Source organism: Onychostoma macrolepis, chromosome 03 (genome assembly GCF_012432095.1).
Source record: "Onychostoma macrolepis isolate SWU-2019 chromosome 03, ASM1243209v1, whole genome shotgun sequence".
NCBI classification, from domain to species: Eukaryota; Metazoa; Chordata; class Actinopteri; order Cypriniformes; family Cyprinidae; genus Onychostoma; species Onychostoma macrolepis.
In genome coordinates, this window is record NC_081157.1 from 48,355,035 (window position 1) to 48,379,101 (window position 24,067).

The window sequence follows — 24,067 nt, forward strand, 5'->3', positions numbered from 1 at the left end:
CACATTGATTTTTTATCTGTTGGTATTTGATAGAATCCATGATGCCATGTGTCTAAACAAGATGTCAAGTCACCTTTATTTGTATAGTGCTTTTAACAATACAGATTGTGTCAAAGCAACTTTCCAATATCAAAATAGGAAAATAGTGTCACTAATGTAAAAAGACAAGATTAAACACTCAATTTTCAGTTAAAGGCATTTCATTATTGAATTCAATGATGTCATCGTCCAACTCAGTTTTTTAAATAGTATCTGTGCAATCAAGTCGACGATAATCGCTAGAAATGAAGTGTCCCCAACTAAGCAAGCCAGAGGCAACAGCAGCAAGGAACCAAAACTCCATCGGTGACAGAATGGAGAAAAAACCTTGGGAGAAACCAGGCTCAGTCGGGGGCCAGTTCTCCTCTGACCAGACGAAACAGCAGTTCAATTCCAACCGCAGCCATGTCAGATTGTGTAGAGGACTCATTTGGTTCCCGTGGTCTTGTCCCGATGGCCGTCTCGGTGACAAGTTCTTCACTGGGGATCTGTCTCTGGGGTTCATCTAGTTGTCCTGATCTCCGCTGACGTTCAGGGCTGTAGAGGTCATCTCTAGGTGCCAATCCACCATCTGATCTGGATACGGACTGGATCTGGGTGGCTGCAGTGACCTCGGAATAAGAAAGAAACAGACTAATATTAGCGTAGATGCCATTCTTCTTATGATGTAACAAGTACATTGGGTGTTATGGGAAGTGTTCCCGGTTCCGGTTGACCTAATTAATGCAGCCTAACAATCCTTTAATGGATTTGAATAATAGAAGCGTATTAGTGTGTTATGTGTAAGTCAAGTTAAAGAGATGGGTCTTTAATCTAGATTTAAACTGACAGAGTGTGTCTGCCTCCCGAACAGTGTTAGGTAGATTGTTCCAGAGTTTGGGTGCTAAATAGGAAAAGGATCTGCCGCCCGCAGTCGATTTTGATATTCTAGGTATTATCAAATGGCCAGAATTTTGAGAACGCAGCGGACGTGGAGGACTATAATGCGATAAGAGCTCGCTCAAGTAGAGGAGCTAAACCGTTCAGGGCTTTATAAGTACAGAAGGAACAGAAACAAATTGTCATCTTTAAGTCCCATCCGGAAGCAAGCATTAACAGTATGATCGCTCCAACTCACCAGATGTAAAACGCTCAGAAACTCCTCCACATACTGCTCCAAACATCGCTCCTCCTGCTGGAACTTTAAGATGAAGTCCTCAGCCCAGTTCATCTTGTTTGATGGGTCCTGGATTCTGTCATATGGGTGTAGGCTAAATTAGGCTACTTTACAAACATTTGACATTAAATATCATTCAGTGTCTATTTCAATGCACTGCAACTTTTTCATTATAGTCTAACACTCTTTTCACATAATTAAATATTCTCTAATCCAAACTGTTACATTTCTTAATTAGAGTAATAAAATTAACTACTGACTTATACTTAGTCGCCAGCAAGATGGCGGAGGCAAAAGGGGGAGAACCTGCACCACTGACAGATGAATAGATGATGGTCAAGTATTGGAAGAATTTTAAAAGGAAAAAGGAATAACTGTTGCTTTTGTATTTGTAGGAAATAAAGATGACCAAATAATTTTTATTTAACAGCTGTGGTGGTGGCAACGGGATATATCTCGTACTACCCCTATATCTGGCATCCTTCCATTCCATACAGTAATCAGTTTCTTGTGGGTATGCGATGGTGGGTATGGAAAAATATTCCGGACTATTTTCAGTAGAAATTGGCAATTGCATTTTCCACTCGTGGGCACATAAATTGTGACACTGGCTACCAATAGCTGCTCGCATAAAATTCAAGGCATTGATGTTTGCCTACAAAACCACCACTGGCTCTGCACCCCTTTACTTAAATTCATTTCTTCAGACTGCCCTCTAGACGCTTGCGTTCTACAAGTGAATGTCACTTTATTGTGCCATTCACTTGTAAACATAAAATTGGTTGGGGTGAGTATGTGCCAGTCCCCTGCCCCACACGACAGACACGTTAAATTCCAAATTCAAGTAATTTATTAACAAAAGTACAATTGACAAAGTAAAAATAGGAGGCAAAAATAGACTTCAGGAGGGGGAAAGGCCAAAACAACAAACAAAAGGATCCTCTTACTAGTTAGAGGAGTAAAACTATCTAAACTGACAAAATAAAATAAAATTAACAACAGAAATGTACACTAACTCCCTAACTAAACAAAAAAAAAAAAAAAGGAGAAAAAGGATTCATATAAATAAAATGGCACCCACCTCCCTACAGCATCCAACACACAGGGACACATAGCGCAACAACAATGCTAATTGACTGTTCAGAAGACTTACAATAAGCCGTAACTTGAATAGGTTTACACAAGACCAATCTCAGTAATACAACAAACGCAACACAGGGCAGGCAAGAGGAACAACACTCTGGAAGACAATCTTTAATGTGGCAGGCATGTTGAACAACATTTGAGTTTGCAGCCTCTGCACAGTAACGAGCTGTAAGTGCAAGCGATCACTTCTCTCTCCTCAGCACCAGGTTAAGCAGCAGGTAACACTGAAAGAGAGCGAGCAAAAAGCACACAGAATTCAACAGTATTGTAACAATAACCACGGAACATAACACTGTTTTCTTTATTATATAAATAACAAAATTCTTGCTACATGTACTGCATTAAGCTAACTGAGACTTGTTATAGCACTTGCGTATGCTCTTTTGTTCATTTTGATTGCTTCCATTGTCCTCATTTGTATGTCGCTTTGGATAAAAGCAACTCCTAAATGTCTAAGGCTGCATTTACACAGCAAGTCTTGATGACCAATTGCAAGTTTGTGACTATATCCGATTTTTTGGACAACGTGCTTACATTTCTTTTAAAAGTGACCCGTATCCGATGTATACATTTTACACTGCACTCGGCGAAACAAGCTAAAAATAGCATATGACATCACAAATCAATTTGAATAGTACATTGAGTTTAATTTATTGACATGGAATTCATATAGAATCACAATCAACAACCTGATCAACTCTATGCGAAGGAGATGTGTTGCACTGTGTGAGGCAAATGGTGGTCACACCAGATACCGACTGGTTTCGGACACCCCAAATACAGTAAAACTGCACATTTTAGAGTGGCCTTTTATTGTGAGAAATTAACATTCAATTCACAGGCAACAGCTCTGGTGGACATTCCTGCAGTCAGCATGCCAATTGCACGCTCCCTCAAAACTTGCGACATCTGTGGCATTGTGCTGTGTGATAAAACTGCACATTTTAGAGCGGCCTTTTATTGTGGCCAGCCTAAGGCACACCTGCGCAATAATCATGCTGTCTAATCAGCATCTTGATATGCCACACCTGTGAGGTGGATGGAGTATCTCGACAAAAGAGAAGTGCTCACTAACACAGATTTAGACAGATTTGTGAACAATATTTGAGAGAAATAGGCCTTTTGTGTACATAGAAAAAGTCTTAGATCTTTGAGTTCAGCTCATGAAAAATGGGGGCAAAAACAAAAGTGTTGCGTTTATAATTTTGTTCAGTGTATATACCCAAACCCACAACTTAATAAAAATAAAGTATTTATGTCTAAAAACAATTAGAGAATTTATAGGCATTTTATATAGAGCTATGTAGGAATCTATGGGCTAAACCATGGAACTGCAGATGTTTTTTCTTATTTTACTGCCACCAGATGGCACTAATCTGGCTTCAAAAATTGGATTTTAAAGGTATTGGCTCTATTTTAACATGAAATACTGCCATAATTGAAAAGTAATAGAAAATATTTGAAAAAAATTATTATTTTCAATGGGAAAATTTGATCATAATTATTGTATAAATATTCATTAGTACCATGAAATTCTCTCAAAATACAAAATAAAAAAATATCATTAAACAAAAAATGTTACATTGATTTTACTGGGATGGGAGGTTTACATTTTAGGTGTCCGGTCACTTTTGACCATGAAGATCACAAATGTGACTCCCAAATAAGGAGCACCAGAGGGTTAATCATTCCCTTTCTAGCTCGTAGTTATTTGAACAATGCCTGAAACTTGGTATTAGGAGCACTGTGTCTGTTTGCCTCTTTGAGATGAACTGCTTGATGTATTCCCCAACTGTAAGTCACTTTGGATAAAAGCTTCTGCTAAATGAATAAATATAAATGTAAATGTAAACTCTATCCACACTGAGATGAGCTGAAAGGCTTTACCTCAGTATGAATTAACATGCGAGTCTCAAGGTCTCCTTTACGTGTGAAACATTTTCTGAAGAGTGTGTTACCAAATGATCATTAAGTCGCCTTTTCTTTGTAAAACTCTTTCCACACTGAGAGCAGCTGAAAGGCTTTATTCCAGCGTGAATTAACATGTGATTCTCAAGGCTTGCTTTACGTGTGAAAGTGTTTCCACACTGAGAGCAGCTGAAAGGGTTTTCTGGAGAGTGAATATACAAATGATCCTTAAGTTGCCTTTTCTTTGTAAAACTCTTTCCACACTCAGAGCAGCTGAAAGGCTTTATTCCAGCATGAATTAACATGTGATTCTTCAGGCTCTCTTTACGTGTGAAAGTGTTTCCACACTGAGAGCAGCTGAAAGGCTTTTCTGAAGTGTGAGTTAGCAAATGATCATTAAGGTGTCCTTTCTGTGTAAAACTCTTTCCACACTGAGAGCAACTGTAAGGCTTTACTGAAGTGTGAGTTACCGAATGATACTTGAGGTGCCTTTTCTTTGTAAAACTCTTTCCACACTGAGAGCAGGTAAAAGGCTTTATTCCAGTATGAATTAAAATGTGATCTTTAAGGCTTGCTTTATGTGTGAAAGAGTTTCCACACTGAGAACAGCTGAAAGGCTTTTCTGAAGAGTGAGTTAGCGAATGATCCTTAAGTTGCCTTTTCTTTGTAAAACTCTTTCCACACTGAGAGCAGGTAAAAGGCTTTATTCCAGCATGAATTAACATGTGATCCTTAAGGTTTGCTTTACGTGTGAAATTATTTCCACACTGAGAGCAGCTGAAAGGCTTTATTCCAGCATGAATTAACATGTGCTTCTCAAGGCTTGCTTTACATGTTAAAGTGTGTCCACACTGAGAGCAGCTGAAAGACTTTTCTGAAGTGTGAGTTAGCAAATGATCCTTAAGTTGCTTTTTCTTTGTAAAACTCTTTCCACACTTTATCTCGGTATGAATTAGCATGTGATTCTTAAGGGTTATTTTACGTGTGAAAGACTTCCCACACTGAGAGCAGCTGAAAGGCTTTTGACGTCTGTTATTTGAATGCTGCAACTCGCAGATTTTTCTTCATTGACATCATGATCTTTCTGATCCTTATGTTTCTCCTCCACTTCATTCAGATCTTGTCCTTCTTCCTTCACTTTCATCAGGCCTAAAATGAATAAATAAGAATCAATTTGGGACATTTGGAAAAAGGAAAACATTTGTTTACTAGGGCTGCAACAAATGATTATTTTGATAATTGATTAATCTAACGATTATTAGAATGATTAAAGGGGGGTTCCTAAAGAACCCAGCGTTATGTAAAGAGTGGATGCAGTTTGTTTTTCTGGGGCAGCAACGGAGTTTGTTTGTTGACAAACGTTTTATAAACAAGGCTCAGTTTGACGCTGTATATGCACATTGTTTGATACTGAAAGATGAAGCTGTCCCAGCGATCATCATCATGATTCAGAACTGCAGACGATAAGTGAAACAAGATCAAATGTCTGTTTTTTGTTGGCATTCACCGCAAGTGCTCGTCACTCTTTAGTTCTGCCCACAGCGCACCTCCAGGAGCTCGACTGTTTTCGGAGAGAATCGTAAAGCTGTATCTTTCATTTATAAATATGATAAAACAAATACTTTTTGGAGATATGAAGGATGCAGTACTACTCTATAGGTACTCAAGATTAACATGAGATTGGGTGAAACTGTGTGTGTTATGTACCTTTTAACCAACTAATTGTAGATTATTTCACTGATTAATTGAGAAGGGTATAACTTCAGCCTGGAGATCTCCAAATGGGGGCGGGAACTCCAAAATAGGGCGTGGCTTCCCTCCCATTGACAGACAGGCACGTGACACGCATGCACAATTTTTTCTCCCAATCAACTTCAGCGCACACTCCGCCCCACAGCTGATTCTAATGATTTTATTGGTTGTGTCAATCACAGTGTTAATTTAATTTCCTACACTATGCTTCAAAAAATGCTAACCCCTAAACCTACCCCACACCTGACCCTAACCTTAACCAGTGAAATTGGCACTGAAAAGATAGTTGCATTTCAGGAGATAAGCAGTTAATAAGATTATGTGATATGAGATCGCCGTTCCGTAACCCCCCAACCGGACCTCACCGGACAATGGCACCTTTTTAGTTACACCCAGCATCACTACCCCATCCTACCCTGCGAATTTCAAGCCCTGTGATGCCTCTGTTGCTTAAAACAAAGCGATAGACTAAAATCTTTCTCCTGCGCTGCGCTGGGACGGCTGGAGGTTCAAACTCCGGTCCGAACACCACTGGCCACGAGCTTTGGGCTCTGCTGTCACTGAGAATATTGATTTATATATCATATTTTATTTTAGATAAACTAGAAACAATGTATCATTTATAAAGTGTTATTTTGAAATGTAAATCAATAACAATTGGCTGAAGCCAGAGCCAAGGGTGAAAGTCTTTGCGCGAAGAGACCCTTCCCCATTTTGGAGGTTCTGCCCACTTTTTGAGTTCACGCCCCATTTTGGAGATCTCCGGTCTGCAGTTATACCTACTTGGATTAATCAGTAGACACTGACTGAATATTCAGTTTTTTCAATTAGTTTTTACACTACGAACCGGTTTCACTTTGAAAATATTCCTGAGGACCAACTCTCTCACATCTCATATACAGTGAGGAAAATAAGTATTTGAACACCCTGCTATTTTGCAAGTTCTCCCACTTAGAAATCATGGAGGGGTCTGAAATTGTCATCGTAGGTGCATGTCCACTGTGAGAGACATAATCTAAAAAAAAAAATCCAGAAATCACAATGTATGATTTTTTAACCATTTATTTGTATGATACAGCTGCAAATAAGTATTTGAACACCTGTCTATCAGCTAGAATTCTGACCCTCAAAGACCTGTTAGTCTGCCTTTAAAATGTCCACCTCCACTCCATTTATTATCCTAAATTAGATGCACCTGTTTGAGGTCGTTAGCTGCATAAAGACACCTGTCCACCCCATACAATCAGTAATAATCCAACTACTAACATGGCCAAGACCAAAGAGCTGTCCAAAGACACTAGAGACAAAATTGTACACCTTCACAAGGCTGGAAAGGGCTACGGGGAAATTGCCAAGCAGCTTGGTGAAAAAAGGTCCACTGTTGGAGCAATCATTAGAAAATGGAAGAAGCTAAACATGACTGTCAATCTCCCTCGGACTGGGGCTCCATGCAAGATCTCACCTCGTGGGGTCTCAATGATCCTAAGAAAGGTGAGAAATCAGCCCAGAACTACAGGAGGAGCTGGTCAATGACCTGAAAAGAGCTGGGACCACCGTTTCCAAGGTTACTGTTGGTAATACACTAAGGCGTCATGGTTTGAAATCATGCATGGCACGGAAGGTTCCCCTGCTTAAACCAGCACATGTCCAGGCCCGACTTAAGTTTGCCAATGACCATTTGGATGATCCAGAGGAGTCATGGGAGAAAGTCATGTGGTCAGATGAGACCAAAATAGAACTTTTGGTCATAATTCCACTAAACGTGTTTGGAGGAAGAAGAATGATGAGTACCATCCCAAGAACACCATCCCTACTGTGAAGCATGGGGTGGTAGCATCATGCTTTGGGGTGTTTTTCTGCACATGGGACAGGGCGACTGCACTGTATTAAGGAGAGGATGACCGGGGCCATGTATTGCGAGATTTTGGGGAACAACCTCCTTCCCTCAGTTAGAGCATTGAAGATGGGTCGAGGCTGGGTCTTCCAACATGACAATGACCAAGCACACAGCCAGGATAACCAAGGAGTGGCTCTGTAAGAAGCATATCAAGGTTCTGGCGTGGCCTAGCCAGTCTCCAGACCTAAACCCAATAGAGAATCTTTGGAGGAGCTCAAACTCCGTGTTTCTCAGCGACAGGCCAGAAACCTGACTGATCTAGAGAAGATCTGTGTGGAGGAGTGGGCCAAAATCCCTCCTGCAGTGTGTGCAAACCTGGTGAAAACTACAGGAAACGTTTGACCTCTGTAATTGCAAACAAAGGCTACTGTACCAAATATTAACATTGATTTTCTCAGGTGTTCAAATACTTATTTGCAGCTGTATCATACAAATAAATAGTTAAAAATCATACATTGTGATTTCTGGATTTTTTTTTAGATTATGGCTCTCACAGTGGACATGCACCTCGATGACAATTTCAGACCCTCCATGATTTCTAAGTGGGAGAACTTGCAAAATAGCAGGGTGTTCAAATACTTATTTTCCTCACTGTATATATATATATATATATATATATATATATATATATATATATATATATATATATATATATATATATAAAACACAAGGAGACGTGACAGAAGAATGAACGGTATTCACATGCTGTATAAAATACTTCTCACAACTACTTTCAGATAAATGAGGCCTACGATTAATCAGATGCAAATGGAAACACAAAACCAGTCCTAAATGAAAGAAAACAAGTTGACAAAAAGATTGAATCCAATATTTGGTGATAATATAGCAAAATGAGAGATTTATAAGCAATTGTTTGGAGTCCGGTCATTTTTGACCGGGAACACCACAAGTGTTACTTTTTGCAATTTTGTACAAAATAAAAGCATTTAAAAGCAAACTTCCTGATTAAATATTAAAGCACACTAGTGTGAGAAACAGTGCAAATTTTTATAATTTTTTATTTAATATTGTGAAAATTATTCATAAAAAATAATTTTTTCACTCAAAAAACGAGGTACCTACTCTCAGATAAATGAGGCTTACGATTAATCAGATACGAATAGAAACACAAAACCAGTCCTAAATGAAAGAAAACAAGTTGACAAAAAGAATGAATCCAATATTTAGCGATAATATAGCATAAGAGTCTTGGAGAGTGTGTCTCAAAGGGATTGAGCAATGATGGGTTTGTGTTATGGCCTTTTCACAGTCCCTGGTCACACCCATCTTTGGCAGACTGACCAATGTAGAGGTGTGAATTTTGAGTGGGAGAGGTTCCTTTGTCTCATGCAATACCTTATTTGCATGGTTTATGGTGGTCTGGAGGATTTGTCCAATATTAAGTCAAAGTATGGACAAAAGAGTATGTTGCAAGTTATGGTGACAAAATATACACCATTAATCTGGGAATCAGAAGACAGTCATTTTTGGCGCTTTTCCACTGCGTGGTACGACTCGGCACAGCTCAGTTCGGCTCGGTTTGCGTTTCCACTGCAGTTTAGTACCGCTTTAGAGTGGGCAGGATTATTTACATGTCGTTATAGTTGCGCCGCCTCTACTGCCGTGACTCCTGAAAAACATTTTAATTGCGCGTCGCTGCATCAAGCTCTCGCTGGATCCGCTATGAACGAGAGGAACGTCTGTATTTCCTCAACAGACAACGAAACAGCCATTTTTTGGTTGTTAAAAAAAGGTGCGCTCATTCAAAACAGTTGCGTTCGATCCTTCGCTGGCTGTGCTGATTTAAATCTAACGGGTCTGTTGCGTCTCGTGCCGCAAGTTCAATGTTATTTGTTATTTGTTTGTCTGTACATGGAATGCTTTATTAATGATGCGTTTACTGAGTTTGGACTTTAAAAACACTGCCTTAATGCATTAAGTCCCTGATAGAACACGTACATCTTGGAGACGTCTATTTGACATCTGCATTTACATCTGCAAGACATTTTTTTTTAGAGTGTTTGCTCATCGGCAAGACGTCTATAGGATGTTTCCTTTTAGATGTCAAATAGACGTCTAATAGATGTCTTTAAGATGTTTATGATTTAGAATGTATGTAAAACTAACATCTGAAAGACGTCTGTATGTGTATTAGGGATGTGCCCGAAGCCGAATACCTTATTCGGAAAGGCATGGATAATAGCTTCAAAACAAATAACGGATTTATCCGAATACCAGAAAAAATATTCGGCAGACACAATCACTTGTTTGCTGGAACAGCACTACATTAGTGAGGTCTGCGGTTGTTAAAGGTGCTGTATGTAGGATTTTGACTCTACTAAAGAATAAAAATACCATAATATGTTTGCAGATATTTAAGAAACATGCCAAGTTAACATACTTGTTTGTTTGAAAAACAATTCTACAGTCAGTTATCCTCCTTTGAAAATGTGCATTCCGTCTGTGTTTGTTATGGTTTGTGAAACCCGCCCACTGTCAGTTTACCCAATTGTATTTCGGCACCCCGGGTTGCCAGTTGGCGGATTTAATTTCATTCATTGGCATGTGAGCTCGTTCCTGTTGGTGTCGTTAATCTGGCAAACTGCATGTGCGTCAAGTCTGAGGAGGAGGGGCCGGGTGAAAAAAAAACGTCTCCAATATTTTGAATTTGGACTGCAATACCTAGTTCAACCGCTAGGTGACAATCCTACATACAGCACCTTTAAGATTTGTGCAATAATAATGGCTTGTACTGCTTTGATAGCGTTTGACACAGTTTCGTACAGATAATATGATGGTGATCATTGCGTTTGTCTAATGAATGTGGTCTCCTCAGAAATGAACTATCCGCGCGCTATCCTTTTTTTGATTGCTGCCTGTCAGTGCCTGCAAAGCATTGTTGCCAAATTTTGCTACAAACACAACCAATCTCCTGAAAAATGCACCAAAATAAGTTTAAATCTTGTATTTTGCAAATAGGATACAGAATATCTAACCTCAACCTTCATCTTCCCACTTTATTAATGCCCTAATTACTTGATTAACGCTGTTACATTAAGTATTATAACAAGTCCAGCTACGCTTATAATAACTAGATCTGGCAACATGGCGGAGCAGAGTGGAGGATGCACTTGCGCCAAGCTCCTTAACTCCTGCATTTCGCAGCTGCTGCGAGTCAGCCACATGAATTTATTCAGCAACATGGTTTTAAAAAATTTTTCACATGTTTTCAAATTTTATTTTTGAACATGAAACACTTACGGAGGTCTGGACCTCATAGCTGGCTATGGGCCTGGATGTGTAAAGTGAATGAGTGTAAACAATAGTCTAGGGGTGACCCCGAATAGTCGACAATATGATGCTTCGATTTGATGCTTCGATAGGAAGAGCCTGATTCGACTACCAATCTCACAGTCGAATATTCGCAGAGGTGTTACGATCATGCCATTTTGGCTATATGAGGGTGCTCCAATGTCTGATTTCACATAGAACTACCAGTTTTCTCAAAATAAGTTAATATACAGCCTATTAAGATTATGCTGTAAATAAGTATCTGAAAAGAAAGAAGCTTTAAATAAATATTTTAACGTGCATTGAATAAATCCAATCACCCCTATAGTTTATCTTTCCATAATTTGTGACCGACAGAAGAGCATCTTGCGGCAGGGATTTAAATCAAATTGACACTGGATTTTTTTCGATCAGGTAGGGTACAAGTGATTTCAAAACATTTCAGCCGGTTTATATATCGTGTTATTTATCTCGTATAAGATGCATTTGGTTGAGTTGCGCTGCTGTAAAGTGCTCATTGTAGTACTCCGGTGATTAATGCAGAATATTAATAACTATGACTGGGACTGTCATATACATATAACATTATAATGAGAACACTGTTATAATGAAACGCTGTGAATTTTTAGAGTTTAGTTCCTGTGTTTCTGCACGTTGTTGCATGAAGAACGCATCCACAACAGGAGTTCATTCAGAGCCGCGCGGGGCATTTTGTGCAGATTGCCTTAAAGTCGTAATATAACGTTATGTTATATAAATAACAAAGCATATTCTATATGAGATAAATGATGAGTTAAATCCCAGTGATTAAAAACCTGCTAACAGATGCTTCATTCTACTGGTCATCTTCAGCGCGTGCAGCTCAAAACAGAAATGCAGAACATTAGTAAACTGTCATATAGCCTACATAACGAGAGCACTATTGTTAAAAAAAAAAAAAAAAAAAAAATTTTGGGGTTTCGCTGACGTTTAATTTTAATCTTTAAATCAAAACATAAAACATTATTTCTGTATCTGCGAGGCGTCTGTTACACATTTTCCCTGTTTGTTAACGTCAGTAATCATGACTGTCGAATGTCTGACTTGACTCTTGCATTTGCCCCCGCCCCCAAACATATGATTCAACTATCAGTCGTCTATCAGCGAGATTCGAAAATTCCGATTCAAGGACACCCCTACTACAGTCTATATGAGCGCAAGTCAAGCCGCGTTGGGGTCTATGCGCGTCTCTCAGAAATTAGAGCTTTGTCTGGAGTTATATTGAATGGTATTACATTTAATTATACAAGATGAAGAAAAGCGATGTTTGATCAAGACTTTTGGAGGGTCCAAATGATTTGTTGTGCTCTGTTGAAGATAAACTCGTAATGATCACAGACTCCCGAAACACATGATCTAAGTTACTTAAAGTTCAAGCGAGCTTTACTGTCATTAAGCTATGAGTAGGCTACGGAACACTTTCTTTCTTTTTCTTTTTTTCTACTAGTGCTCTTATTTAAGATTGTGGATGCTTGTCTGTTGTCAAATTTGTACACAAAGTTTCACTGGAAAATAAGAAGAATAAAGTAATGTTTCTTTTTTGATAAAAGTTTTAAATAGAAGATATTTACAAAGTTATAATTGATTAAAAAAAATAATTTCTTTACTTATACAAGGCATATTTGTTAATGAAAACTACGAATCGAACAGATTTGCATTTAAAATAGAACTCACAGATACAGATTGTCACAGATACAGATACAAATAATGGCGCTGCTGCACACCCCTAATGTATATACTGAGTTTTGTCTTTTAAAAAACACTCTCAATTAGCGCATTAAGCCAGGTTAAGTATTTTAGAATGTTCCTGTCAAGGTTGCGTTCGTTACAGCAAGTAATGTCGAGATCACGAGAAAACAAGAAAGAAAAAATATATAATAATGTATGGACGGTTAGAATAAACACCAACCTCCTGGTTCCTCATGTTTTATTCTACATGTTTCTGGTTCCTCGTGTTTTATTCTCCATGTTTCTGGTTCCTCGTGTTTTATTCTCCAGGTTTCTGGTTCCTTGTGTTTTATTCTCCAGGTTTCTGGTTCCTCGTGTTTTATTCTCTGGGTTTCTGATTCACTCGTGTTCTCCTCACTCTCCTCTTTAACAAACACCATCTTCACAGCAGCAGATCTCAGTTCAGATGATACTCCTCCAGATATTCCTGCTTGCTTCAAAACGTAGTCACGACTATGAGGACGAAAATATTACAGTTATTTACTGACCTAATTCAAAAACTATATTTTATATTTACAGAAACAACATTTCTAGCAGTTTGTATTAAGGCAGCATCCCGACAAAACAACAGAGAGCGCGGTGAAACTGAACTTCTTCTTCCTCTGAGGTTTAATGGTGTTTGACAAACAAACGAATGTGTTTTAGCGCCACCCGCTGGACTGGAGACTGAAGCGGCGAGAGGAGCGAATTATTTAAGGCAGCGGCTATTTGCACTAAGCGCAAATAACACATTTTCTTAGCGATAATGACTACAGGATTAAGGCTAGGCAGGTGAGTTTGTTTGTTTTTCTTCAGGGAGCTAAACGCTGCAGGACATCGGCACTCCAGGACTGCTGTTACCAGGGCCGCTGCTGGCCAAATGGGTGCCCTAAGCAGGATTGTATTGTTGTGCCCCCTCCCTCAAATATTATGGAAGTAAACAAAAATACCTACTATAGGGGTCAAAATAGAACTTTAATAAAATATAAAAGTAAATAAATAAATAAATTGTAATTAAATTGTATTATTTACAATTACAATTCATCTATATGTCATCTATAGCAGTGGTTCCCAACCACGATCCAGGAGGCCCCCCGAAACTTCAAAGGTTTTTCAAAAATGACCCCAAAAGTTTTCCATGTCTCCTTAATCAAACACACCTGATTCAGATCATCAGCTCATTAGTAGAGACTCCAAGACCTGAAATGGGTGTGTCAGACAAAGATGCAAAATGTGCAGTGTTGGGGCCTCCAGGAGCGTGGTTGGGAACCACTGGTCTATAGCAAAAAGGTGGCCAAAAATGAGATATTAAGCAGATATTTGAATCAAATGTTGGGTCAATAGCCTATTAGACAAGGACTTGATCGTCCTGTAAGTGTAACAGCAGCTATTACCAGGCCTTTTGCAGGCATTTGTAATAACATGTAATGTTGATAAAAAAACAATGGACACCATCACAAAGTTTTTAATGGTTTTACTGGTTATGGTAATTGGTCACCTTCTAAATCCTAATGGAATATGTCCCAAAACACACTACAGAATGTTTTTTAATGGTTAAAAGTTGATGGTTTGTAATGTTTGTAATGGTATTTGTGATTAATTTTTTTCAGCAGGGTTGCCTCATTGTTTTTATACAATGCATTTTAAGTCATTTTAAAGGTTGTTGTTAGCTTAGGTTTGTTTTTATAACCACAAAAAATATTATCTTAATACTTCTTTGTATATTATTATTTGAAGTAACAAAACCATGGTTAATGGTTAACAAGAACCATGATTTTTTTTTTTAATTATTATTATTCATGTTAAAACCATGGCTAACTTTTGTAAGTGAACATGGAAACGCTGAGAGTATATCAGACGCGTTGGAGTTGGTGAAATTATTACCGACATTAAAATACGTTATTGACCTCAACACCCAAAAAAGTTTTACAGGATTTTAAATGTAGCCTACCTGAAAGTGACGCACGGGCTTCGTTTTCACCTTTTTTTCCTTCTCTTGGCGCCGTATTGCTGATGTCTTTTCACGGGCATAGTTATCCATCAATTATGATCATTTGCATTCAGCTGCAAACATGAGGTGTGAGCGGTCGCGGGAATGGCGCGCAACTGGGATGGTGCCCCCCTGGGAGTTGGTGCTCTACGCAAACTGCGTACTCTGCGTATAGGGAGCGGCGGTACTGGCTGTTGCCTACCCCTGCCCTGTACCAAGGTACTGCAATTGCAAGCAAGGCAAATGTGAGACTGAAAGATGTCCCTGTATGTCTCAAGGTCTTGTACTGATTTACAGTCGTGGTCAGAATTATTGGCACCCTTGGTAATGATGTTGTATGACATCAAAGTGCATGTCCCCGAGAAGTGGCTCATCTGGTCACCTTAATGTGTGCCAATATTGTGCAAATGTTTCCCACAAATCAGAGGAAAGAGACACATGGGATGAAGCACTGATGAGAGGGATAGGGGTGACACTGATGAGTAAAGATGCGCTGTGTCATATTTTGAGCTGATTTTGAGCTGTAATCAATCTATTGTAGAGTTGTCCATTTTTGGCATTATTGAAAATTAAGGGGGGCGAGGTAGCATTTTGAGTAATTTCAGCCTACTTGGGCCAAATTGTACTTCTTATTTTATCTTTCTGTGATTACACAGTGCCTACTGAACATATTCATGTATAGAAAACATCACAGTTTTGTTAAATTTACAGTGTTTATCATTAATTACACTTGGTGACATTCTGTGAAGTTGAAGTGTTTTTATTTAGTTTTTGTTTCTATGAATTTTCCATATTTCATGGTTTGCATTTACACTTGAGTATACTAATGCACCAATGGTCTCAAATATTTAGGTACATGTATAAAGGTCAGTTTGAGAGATATTTTGCATTGCTAAAATTAATGTAGCTAAATAAAGTTACAAGCAAAACCAGCAGCATAAGATTTTCTTATATATATATATATATAATATATATATATACATTTATGGATTGTGACAAAAAACTGCAGGATATTTTGCGAAGAACTTTTCAGTCTCCAGTCCAGCGGGTGGCGCTAAAACACATTCGTTTGTTTGCCAAACACCATTAAACCTTAGAGGAAGAAGATTAGTTTCACCGCGCTCTCTGTTGTTTTGTCGGGATGCTGCCTTAATACAAACTGCTAGAAATGTTGTTTCTGTAAATATAAAATATAGTTTTTGAATTAGGTCAGTACCTGTAATATTTAAGTTTTGAAGCAAGCATGAATATCTGGAGGAGTATCATCTGAACTGAGATCTGCTGCTGTGAAGATGGTGTTTGTTAAAGAGGAGAGTGAGGAGGACACAAGTGAACCAGAAACCTGGAGAATAAAACACGAGGAACCAGAAACCTGGAGAATAAAACATGAAGAACAAGGAGGTTGGTGTTTATTCTTCATTCATCTTTAATGACTGTTTATGGTACATCCACAAATTCTTAATGTAAAAATAAGACCTTAGCTGTCATTAAAATGTCTTAAATCCATGTTTCAAAGTTCTTATGGAAATGTGACTGAACTGACACTGAGGAGATTAAATTATTACTTTAATTAGACTTTATTTTTGCTTTTTGTAATCATGAAGCTGTTGAACTCGAGCGTGTGAGACTGAATTTGTTTTTACATCAGTAGAAGCCACATTTTAAGTAAAGTCACTATAGAGCTGTGGTTATATTAAATCATGTGAATGTCTCAGTGGAGCATTATTTGCTTGTTCATTACATTTCACTGTAAGTCAGAAACAGTTTTTCAGCAGGCTTTGCAAAAATGCAAACATACTTTTACTGTAAGATATATATAACCCTGGAGCACAAAAGCAGTCATAAGTAGCACAGGTATATTCGTAGCAATAGCCAAAAAATACATTGTATGGGTCAAAATGATCAGTTTTTCTTTTATGCCAAAAATCATTAGATTAGGATATAAAGATCATGTTTCATGAAGATATTTTGTAAATTTCCTACCATAAATATATCAACTTAATTTTTGATTAATAAGCAGTGCTAAAAACTTCATTTGGACAACTTTAAAGGTGATATTCTCAATATATTTATTTATTTATTTTTATTTTTTTCACCCTCAGATGCCAGATATATTCCGAATAGTTGTATCTCGGCCAAATATTGTCCTAACCTAACAAACCATACATCAACGGAAAGCTTATTTATTCAGTTTTCATATTATGCATTCATTTTACCCTTAGTTTTGTGCTCCAGGGTTACATATACCTGACAGCATTTTCACAACATGGAAGTAAACTTGTTTATTCTAATGTCTGATCTGTAATCAGTGATTTTTGATGTGTAATTATTCAAGTTCAGTCAGATTTTATTTGTCTAAAACTGTTCGGTGTTTTTCGTGTGTGTGTGTGTGTGCGCGTAAATCAAGCAGTGACCAAACTAAACATCGTTCCTCCTAATAGCATGAATATAATCTAGACATTTTCATGGATCTGTGTGAACAGGGACAGTTTTGACATCGTTTTCGTCTGTCTAGGGTAGTGACGGTGAGCAAATTTTGCCACCGGTTAATGTGACATCACCGTTAATACCGGTATCACCGCGGTGGGGGGTCGTTTGAGTTTCCCTCTTTTCCTGTTTCCTTCAGTTTTAATTAGCTTGTAGAAGCGCCTTGCCTGTTTTATTTTCACTTTCAAATTAGCGGCAATTTGACATCAAGCAGTTGTTTGTTTTAAGTTCATTTGCTTTTTCCCACTTTCCCTCACTTTCCTTCGCTTTTTAAATAACTTGCAAAAGTATCGTGCGCATTTTACTTTCACTTTTAAATTAGCCGCAATTCAGTTCAAGCAACAAGAAAAGTGAAGTGAGACAGACAAGACGATGACGGAAGTGTTTCAAAACGAAATGTAAAAGCACCTGTTTTAAAAATATTTTGGATTTTGAAAAGCTTGTTGACTTCTGCTATTTATTTATTTATTGTGATATTGTTTTTTTTTTTTTTTTAAACATTCATTTTTCATTGCTTGAATTCGATTGAAGCAACAACAAAATACAATGTAGAACATAGAACTTTTATTAACAAAACTAATAAAAATACACCATGCTATATGCCTAATATAAAATAACAGATGACTTACACGAAGTTTAAATAACTGAAAATCAGTAGCCTAAAGATTGTGGAACAAATAATTATTGATAATTATTATGAAATGTAGAACGTTTAGCAAAACGAATAAGAACGTTTGGAGGCACGGACGGCATACACATTGATGTAAAATAATGAAGAAAACAATTAATAAAATCTAAATCTGCAAACACATGTCAAACCAAATAAATGAAATGAATGTGTATAACCCGAATTCCGGAAATGTCGGGACGTTTTTTAAATTTGAATAAAATGAAAACTAAAAGACTTTCAAATCACATGAACCAATATTGTATTCACAATAGAACATAGATAACATAACAAATGGTTAAACTGAGATCTTTTACAGTTATGCACAAAATGAGCTAATTTCAGATTTGATAGTTTACCATGGTGTAGCATCTCCTCTTCTTTTCAAAACAGTTTGAAGACATCTGGGCATCGAGGTTATGAGTTTTTGGAGTTTTGGTGTTGAAATTTGGTTCCATTCTTGTCTGATATAGATTTCCAGCTGCTGAAGAGTTCGTGGTCATCTTTGACGTATTTTTTGTTTAATGATGCGCCAAATGTTCTCTATAGTGAACTCATGAGCGCGCTTGCAGGAAGTGTCACGGAGGAGCAGAAAAAGTTGAATAACTTACGATTTTTTTTCGCACAAAAAATGTTCTCATCGCATCATAAAATTCAGATTGCACGTCTGATGGCAGATGGACTGTTTAGACTACGTTTTTCATACTTTTCTGGACCTTGACAGTGCAATTTACTCTGCAGTCAATGGGACAGTCACAAGCCTCCTGGTTTTCATCTAAAATATGTTAAATTGTGTTCTGAAGACGAACGAAGCTTTTACGACATGGGGGTAAGGGATTAATGAAAAAAAATTCAGTTTTTTTTTTCAGAGTGGAGTATCCCTTTCAGACAGGTTGAGAAAAACATTGCAGAAATCACATCAGTGACACGCACAGTCCCTTTGAGCGTAGGCATCCTGTGTTGCTGCAGTCGTTTGGTCAGGTGTGTTTAAAAAAAAGTGTGCCCCCCTATGAAAACGAAATGCCCCCCCAAATGATAAATACATATTTTGTCCTAAGAGACCAGTTGCATTGCTAAATAGGTCTCATTTTAGAATTTGTAAATAGAATTTGAATCAACCGATGTGTGACTGTAGCCATGCAAGTCCTATGCACATTACAATGTTTACATACAGTAAGTTCATAAGACCATACAATTTGCGCAAGACTCTAAATTGCAAAAATATTTGCCATAATTGAAATTAAATTATAAAAAAATAATTTCCTTTGACCTATATGTATGAAGTCAGTAATGCTTGATAGGTTTGAATGATGTGAGTAATTTAGACCTGGATGTCCTAATGTTCAATACCAGGTAAGAACTGTATATTGTGCAGTTGCAATAATGAAAGTGTGTTCTGTATGTTTGTGTGTGTATGTTTGTGTATAGGAGACAATTCAGTTTGTAAGTCTGGCAACTTGAGTTCTTGACATTTCTATGTCATGTGCACTGCAGTGAGCAGCTGTGTTCAGTTTTAATTGTAGTATCTGTTCTCTGGCTGAACTAAATTATTTTTATTACTATAAAAAAAATCTAAACGAAGGTGGGGGACGGTGCCGTGGTGGGCAAGTGCGTAACCAGTGTTGTATCTATTGCAGCAAGCCTACTGTACACATTTAATCCTTTTATTTTTCAAATGTACAAATTGATTTTAATCTTTACAATGATTTCATTTTAGGCCTGATGAAAATTAAAGAAGAAAGTCAAGATCTGAATGAAGTGGAGGAGAAACATAAGGATCAGAAAGATCATGATGCCAATGGAGAAAAATCAGCGAGTTGCAGCATTCAAATAACAGACGTCAAAAAGACTTTCAGCTGCTCTCAGTGCGGAAATACTTTCACACATAAAGGAACCTTTATGAAACACATGAGAATTCATCGTGGGGAAAAGCCTTTCATCTGCTCTCAGTGTGGAAACACTTTCACATGTAACAAAAACCTAAAGGATCACATGTTAATTCATGCTGGAGTAAAGCCTTTCAGCTGCTCTCAGTGTGGAAAGAGTTTTACACAGAAAGTACACCTTAAGAATCATTTGCTAACTCACACTTCAGAAAAGCCTTTCAGCTGCTCTCAGTGTGGAAACACTTTCACACGTAAAGCAAGCCTTGAGAAACACATGTTAATTCACGCTGGAATAAAGCCTTTCAGCTGCTCTCAGTGTGGAAAGAGTTTCACACAGAAAGGAAACCTTGAGAATCATTTTGTAACTCACTCTTCAGAAAAACCTTTCATCTGCTCTCAGTGTGGAAAGAGTTTCACAAGTAAAGGATACCTTAAGATTCACATGTCAATTCATGCTGAAGTAAAGCCTTTTACCTGCTCTCAGTGTGGAAAAAGTTTCATATGTAAAGGAAGCCTGAGGAATCACATGTTAATTCACACTAGGAAAAAGCCTTTCACCTCCTCTCAGTTTGGAAAGACTTTTACACAGAAAGGATGCTACAAGGATCATTTGGTAACTCACACTTCATAAAACCCTTTCACCTGTTCTCAGTGTGGAAAGTCTTTTGTGTGGAAAGGACACCTTGAGACTCGCATGTTAAAGTGGTCATTGTATGCCAAGTTGATATGATTCTTTAGGGTCTTAATAAAAAGTCTATAACATGCTTTGGTTAATTTCTCAATTGTAGTGTAAACACCATTTTTACCCTGTCAAAAACAGCTCTGTTCACAGCGAGCCGTTTCGGTGCATGTTCCTTTAAATGCTAATGAGCTGTGTTCACCCCGCCTCTCACTTCTGTGAGGCGACAAGCCACTCTCATGAGACTGTAAACTTTAGCTGCAGAACTCGCTAATTAGCACATTATTAGGAAAGGCGATTTGCAAAGATTCATAGAAAAACCTTATACGCACTTCTGTCAGTGAAGCTGGATCACAAATGATTTGCGCAAACATAGATGCATTTAGGTAGATTCCCTTCAAAACCAAAATCAAGCCACTGTGTCTTCAGCAGCGCAGATGTCAGGAGTAAATGACGACTGCTGTGTTAATATTTACATTCAATTCAATTCAAGTTTATTTGTATAGCGCTTTTCACGATACCAATTGTTGCAAAGCAGCTTTAAAGAAAATATGAAGTTTCTACGTTACATTTAGGTGTAGGTTATTAGTGGTGACACGTGTGACAATCATGGGAGCGGCCTGGGTCTGTGTGATGTCACACAGCCAATAATTTGTAAATGGCTTGATCTGAGAAAGGGATTATTATTTATGGGGATTAAAAAAAAATAAAAAAAACACTGGGTGGATTTTTATCATTATAGGGTGGTGGTGCCAGGACACATTTCAGTTCAAACAACATGTAAAAGTGAATTTTGCATCCGATGACCGTATTAAACTTATTATTCATTGTATCAACAATGTAGCGTATCAGAACAAATCAGACAATTTAAGATTCAAACAGAACGTTGTTGAAACACAAAGAGCTGAATTCCACAAAGAAACCCAAGACAACAAGGATGATCAGATCCCAGTCTTTACATGATTAAATGCATCAGATCAACCAAAATGATGCTAAAAGGACTTATGAACAAATATCATTCCATTGCATAACTTCATATCATGTAACCCACACATTTGACTTATGTTCTAATCACTGATTGTGTATGTCATTTTTAATAACTATTAAATAGTTCATAGGTTTCTATTCATGTTTGGTATATTTGTGTTTGAGAATTCTGTCCTGAGATGATGATATCAGTCAATTCTTTGTAAAACGTATCATATTCTTGTTAGAGAAATCATATCTAAATTATACTCTGCAAAAGTGAGGAAATTCGGACTATGTGATTAATAAGATAAAACTTTGATTTTTGTATTGGGAGGTGAAACATAGCAACCCCCAAATTGGTCAAGACAGATTCAGCAGAATAATGAAAGTTTGGAGCAACTTGAGGGTGAGTAAATGATCACAGATTTTTTGTTTTTGTTAACTATTCCTTTAAGAGTCACAGTTTTAATAACTTAAGTTAGAGCTGCATGATTCTCGATACATAGAGAAACCCAATTTTATTTATTTATGTTTTTGTTTCAAACAATTCTGAATAGGCAACAAAAAAAAAAATGTCATTTAAGTTCTGAAAGTGAATCTTGAATGAATTTAAAAATGGTCTGAATGAATGATTAAATGACTCATTAATAGATGCTTAACTTGTTTCATTACTGGATGAATCTGGGTTTTTAATTAATCTCTTAAATTAATGATTCAGTGACTTAACAGTCACTTGTCGGCAACTACTGGTGTAACATCACTGATATAATCTTTATCTGAAGTGTCAGCTTTTTCAAATGATTTGATTGGATATAAAAACTGATGTCTACAGTAGCAAACTAAACTTTTATCCCAGTACTTCTGTGATAATTTGAATAATTCTAACACGAAAAAAAAAAACAGTGACAATGTTTCATACCTACACATGATAACCGCTTTCTCTGTCTGGATCAGTAGGTGCATTGACATGAAGCATTGTGTACTGAAAAAGCTTCAAGTAAACAAATCAATAGAAATAAAAATGCTCAAACCGATTACAATTTCAATTGCTTTAGAAAGGTGGGATAAACCTTTTCTAATCCATTAAATAGAACATGTAAACACTTGATCAAATTGAAAACTGAGCTAGAAAAGTTTTGCGCATGTGTAATGAAATAGAAATGACGTATGATGCACAAAATGAGCTGGTGTTGGTTTAATATTATATTAAAGAATATAATAAATGACTGCCGTGTCAATCTAAAATAAATTAAAGTGGTGCAGGACAATGTTGTCCCACAAGTGACTGCTTCGGACTCTAATCTGCAGACACCTTGTTTTAAGCATGGCAAGGGGTGTTTTTATTGCTTGGTTAGCATGAGCAGCACAGGACAAAGCGTTGTGTTCTCATCGTCTCCTAATTAGGATTCGGAAAAGATAGATGTTAACTTTGCTTTTTAAAACAAATGAATGTTTACACCATGTGAACACCAGACCTGTGGCGCAGCACGGCGCAACGAAATAGAATAGAACCCATTATAATCAGTGACTGTCAACACTGGATACGGCGCGACATGATAAATCCCCGACAGCAAACTGATGCTTCGTTCTATTTATGACATACTGACACAAAGTTTAAATGATTTTCAATGGTCGCTTGGTTGCGCCTAGTGTAGACAGACTTTAGCTGTTGTGCCGCAGCGCGATATGACAACTGTCGCGTCTGGTGTAGACACGGTGTCGGTCTGCGACAACAACAATCATTGTCATTTACAGGGCCGGATTATCCATAGACGGGATTGGGCGAGTGCCCTGGGGCACCAGCCAATAGGGGGGCATCAAGTGATTAAGATAATGACTTATATAAGATAATGAATATTTTTCATATTTTGTAAATATATTATTTTGCTGGAAGAGATGCAGATACATACAAAATGAACAGTTAATGATACAATATATAAAGAATTAAGAATTAAGATTGGGTCAGGTCATATATTTGCCCTCTCCATCAGAGTGGATAGGCAGCATCGCGGTTGTGCGAAGCGTAAATTAAAAAAAGAGAAAATATCATAACACATAGCCAGGGCTCTACAATGCGACCATTTTAGTCACATTTGCGACTGAAAAGTACTGCGTGAGACTATCAAAAAATATTTAGGAGCACCTGTGCGACTAACCTGATCAGCATATTGTATTTGGAGTAACTGGAGTTTTGTTCATTGCTGAGTTATGCAAGCTCACAAATCCTCTCGTTATAACAAACAAAGTGTAGACAGGGTGTAAATAAGAGATTTGTTGTGCAGTGCAGAGAGTTTCATTGATTATAATGGAGTTTTGTGAGATCGCGATGAACTAAAGTGAGTAATAGCTTTTAAAGGTTATTAAGGGAGTTTGCAAATGTGATATTAAATGAATACAACAGTTCAATAAACAACAAGTTAATATTAAGTGACATACATTGTATGACTTTAACAA

The 24,067-nt window shown here is 37.5% G+C and overlaps 2 protein-coding genes across 3 annotated transcripts; one reads left to right on the plus strand and one right to left on the minus strand.

Moving 5' to 3' along the window:
• Positions 1 to 164: 164 nt before the first annotated feature.
• Positions 165 to 1,372, minus strand: LOC131537338 (uncharacterized). 2 transcript variants are annotated; one of them, XM_058770699.1, is made up of 2 exons: positions 1,157 to 1,372; positions 165 to 640 (listed from the first exon to the last, which is right to left on the minus strand). In XM_058770699.1, exons 1-2 carry the CDS (start codon positions 1,200 to 1,202, stop codon positions 384 to 386), a joined length of 303 nt encoding a protein of 100 aa, XP_058626682.1. In that variant the 5' UTR covers positions 1,203 to 1,372; the 3' UTR covers positions 165 to 383. The 2 variants fall into 2 exon arrangements, with proteins under 2 accessions (XP_058626682.1, XP_058626681.1); XM_058770698.1 differs by having other exon boundaries at positions 165 to 650.
• A 14,626-nt stretch (positions 1,373 to 15,998) lies between these two features.
• LOC131537336 (gastrula zinc finger protein XlCGF8.2DB-like) lies at positions 15,999 to 22,132 on the plus strand. The gene is made up of 2 exons (XM_058770693.1): positions 15,999 to 16,326; positions 19,797 to 22,132. Exons 1-2 carry the CDS (start codon positions 16,218 to 16,220, stop codon positions 20,594 to 20,596), a joined length of 909 nt encoding a protein of 302 aa, XP_058626676.1. The 5' UTR covers positions 15,999 to 16,217; the 3' UTR covers positions 20,597 to 22,132.
• Positions 22,133 to 24,067: the final 1,935 nt, after the last annotated feature.

Coding starts and splice junctions, on each gene's coding strand:
- LOC131537338 (XM_058770698.1), bottom strand. CDS start 1,249: ATGAACTGGGCTGAGGACTTCATCTTAAAGTTCCAGCAGGAGGAGCGA. Junction 651..1,156: donor TTCTGAGCGTTTTACATCTG/GTGAGTTGGAGC, acceptor TCTTATTCCGAG/GTCACTGCAGCCACCCAGAT.
- LOC131537336 (XM_058770693.1), top strand. CDS start 16,218: ATGGTGTTTGTTAAAGAGGAGAGTGAGGAGGACACAAGTGAACCAGAA. Junction 16,327..19,796: donor AAAACATGAAGAACAAGGAG/GTTGGTGTTTAT, acceptor ATTTCATTTTAG/GCCTGATGAAAATTAAAGAA.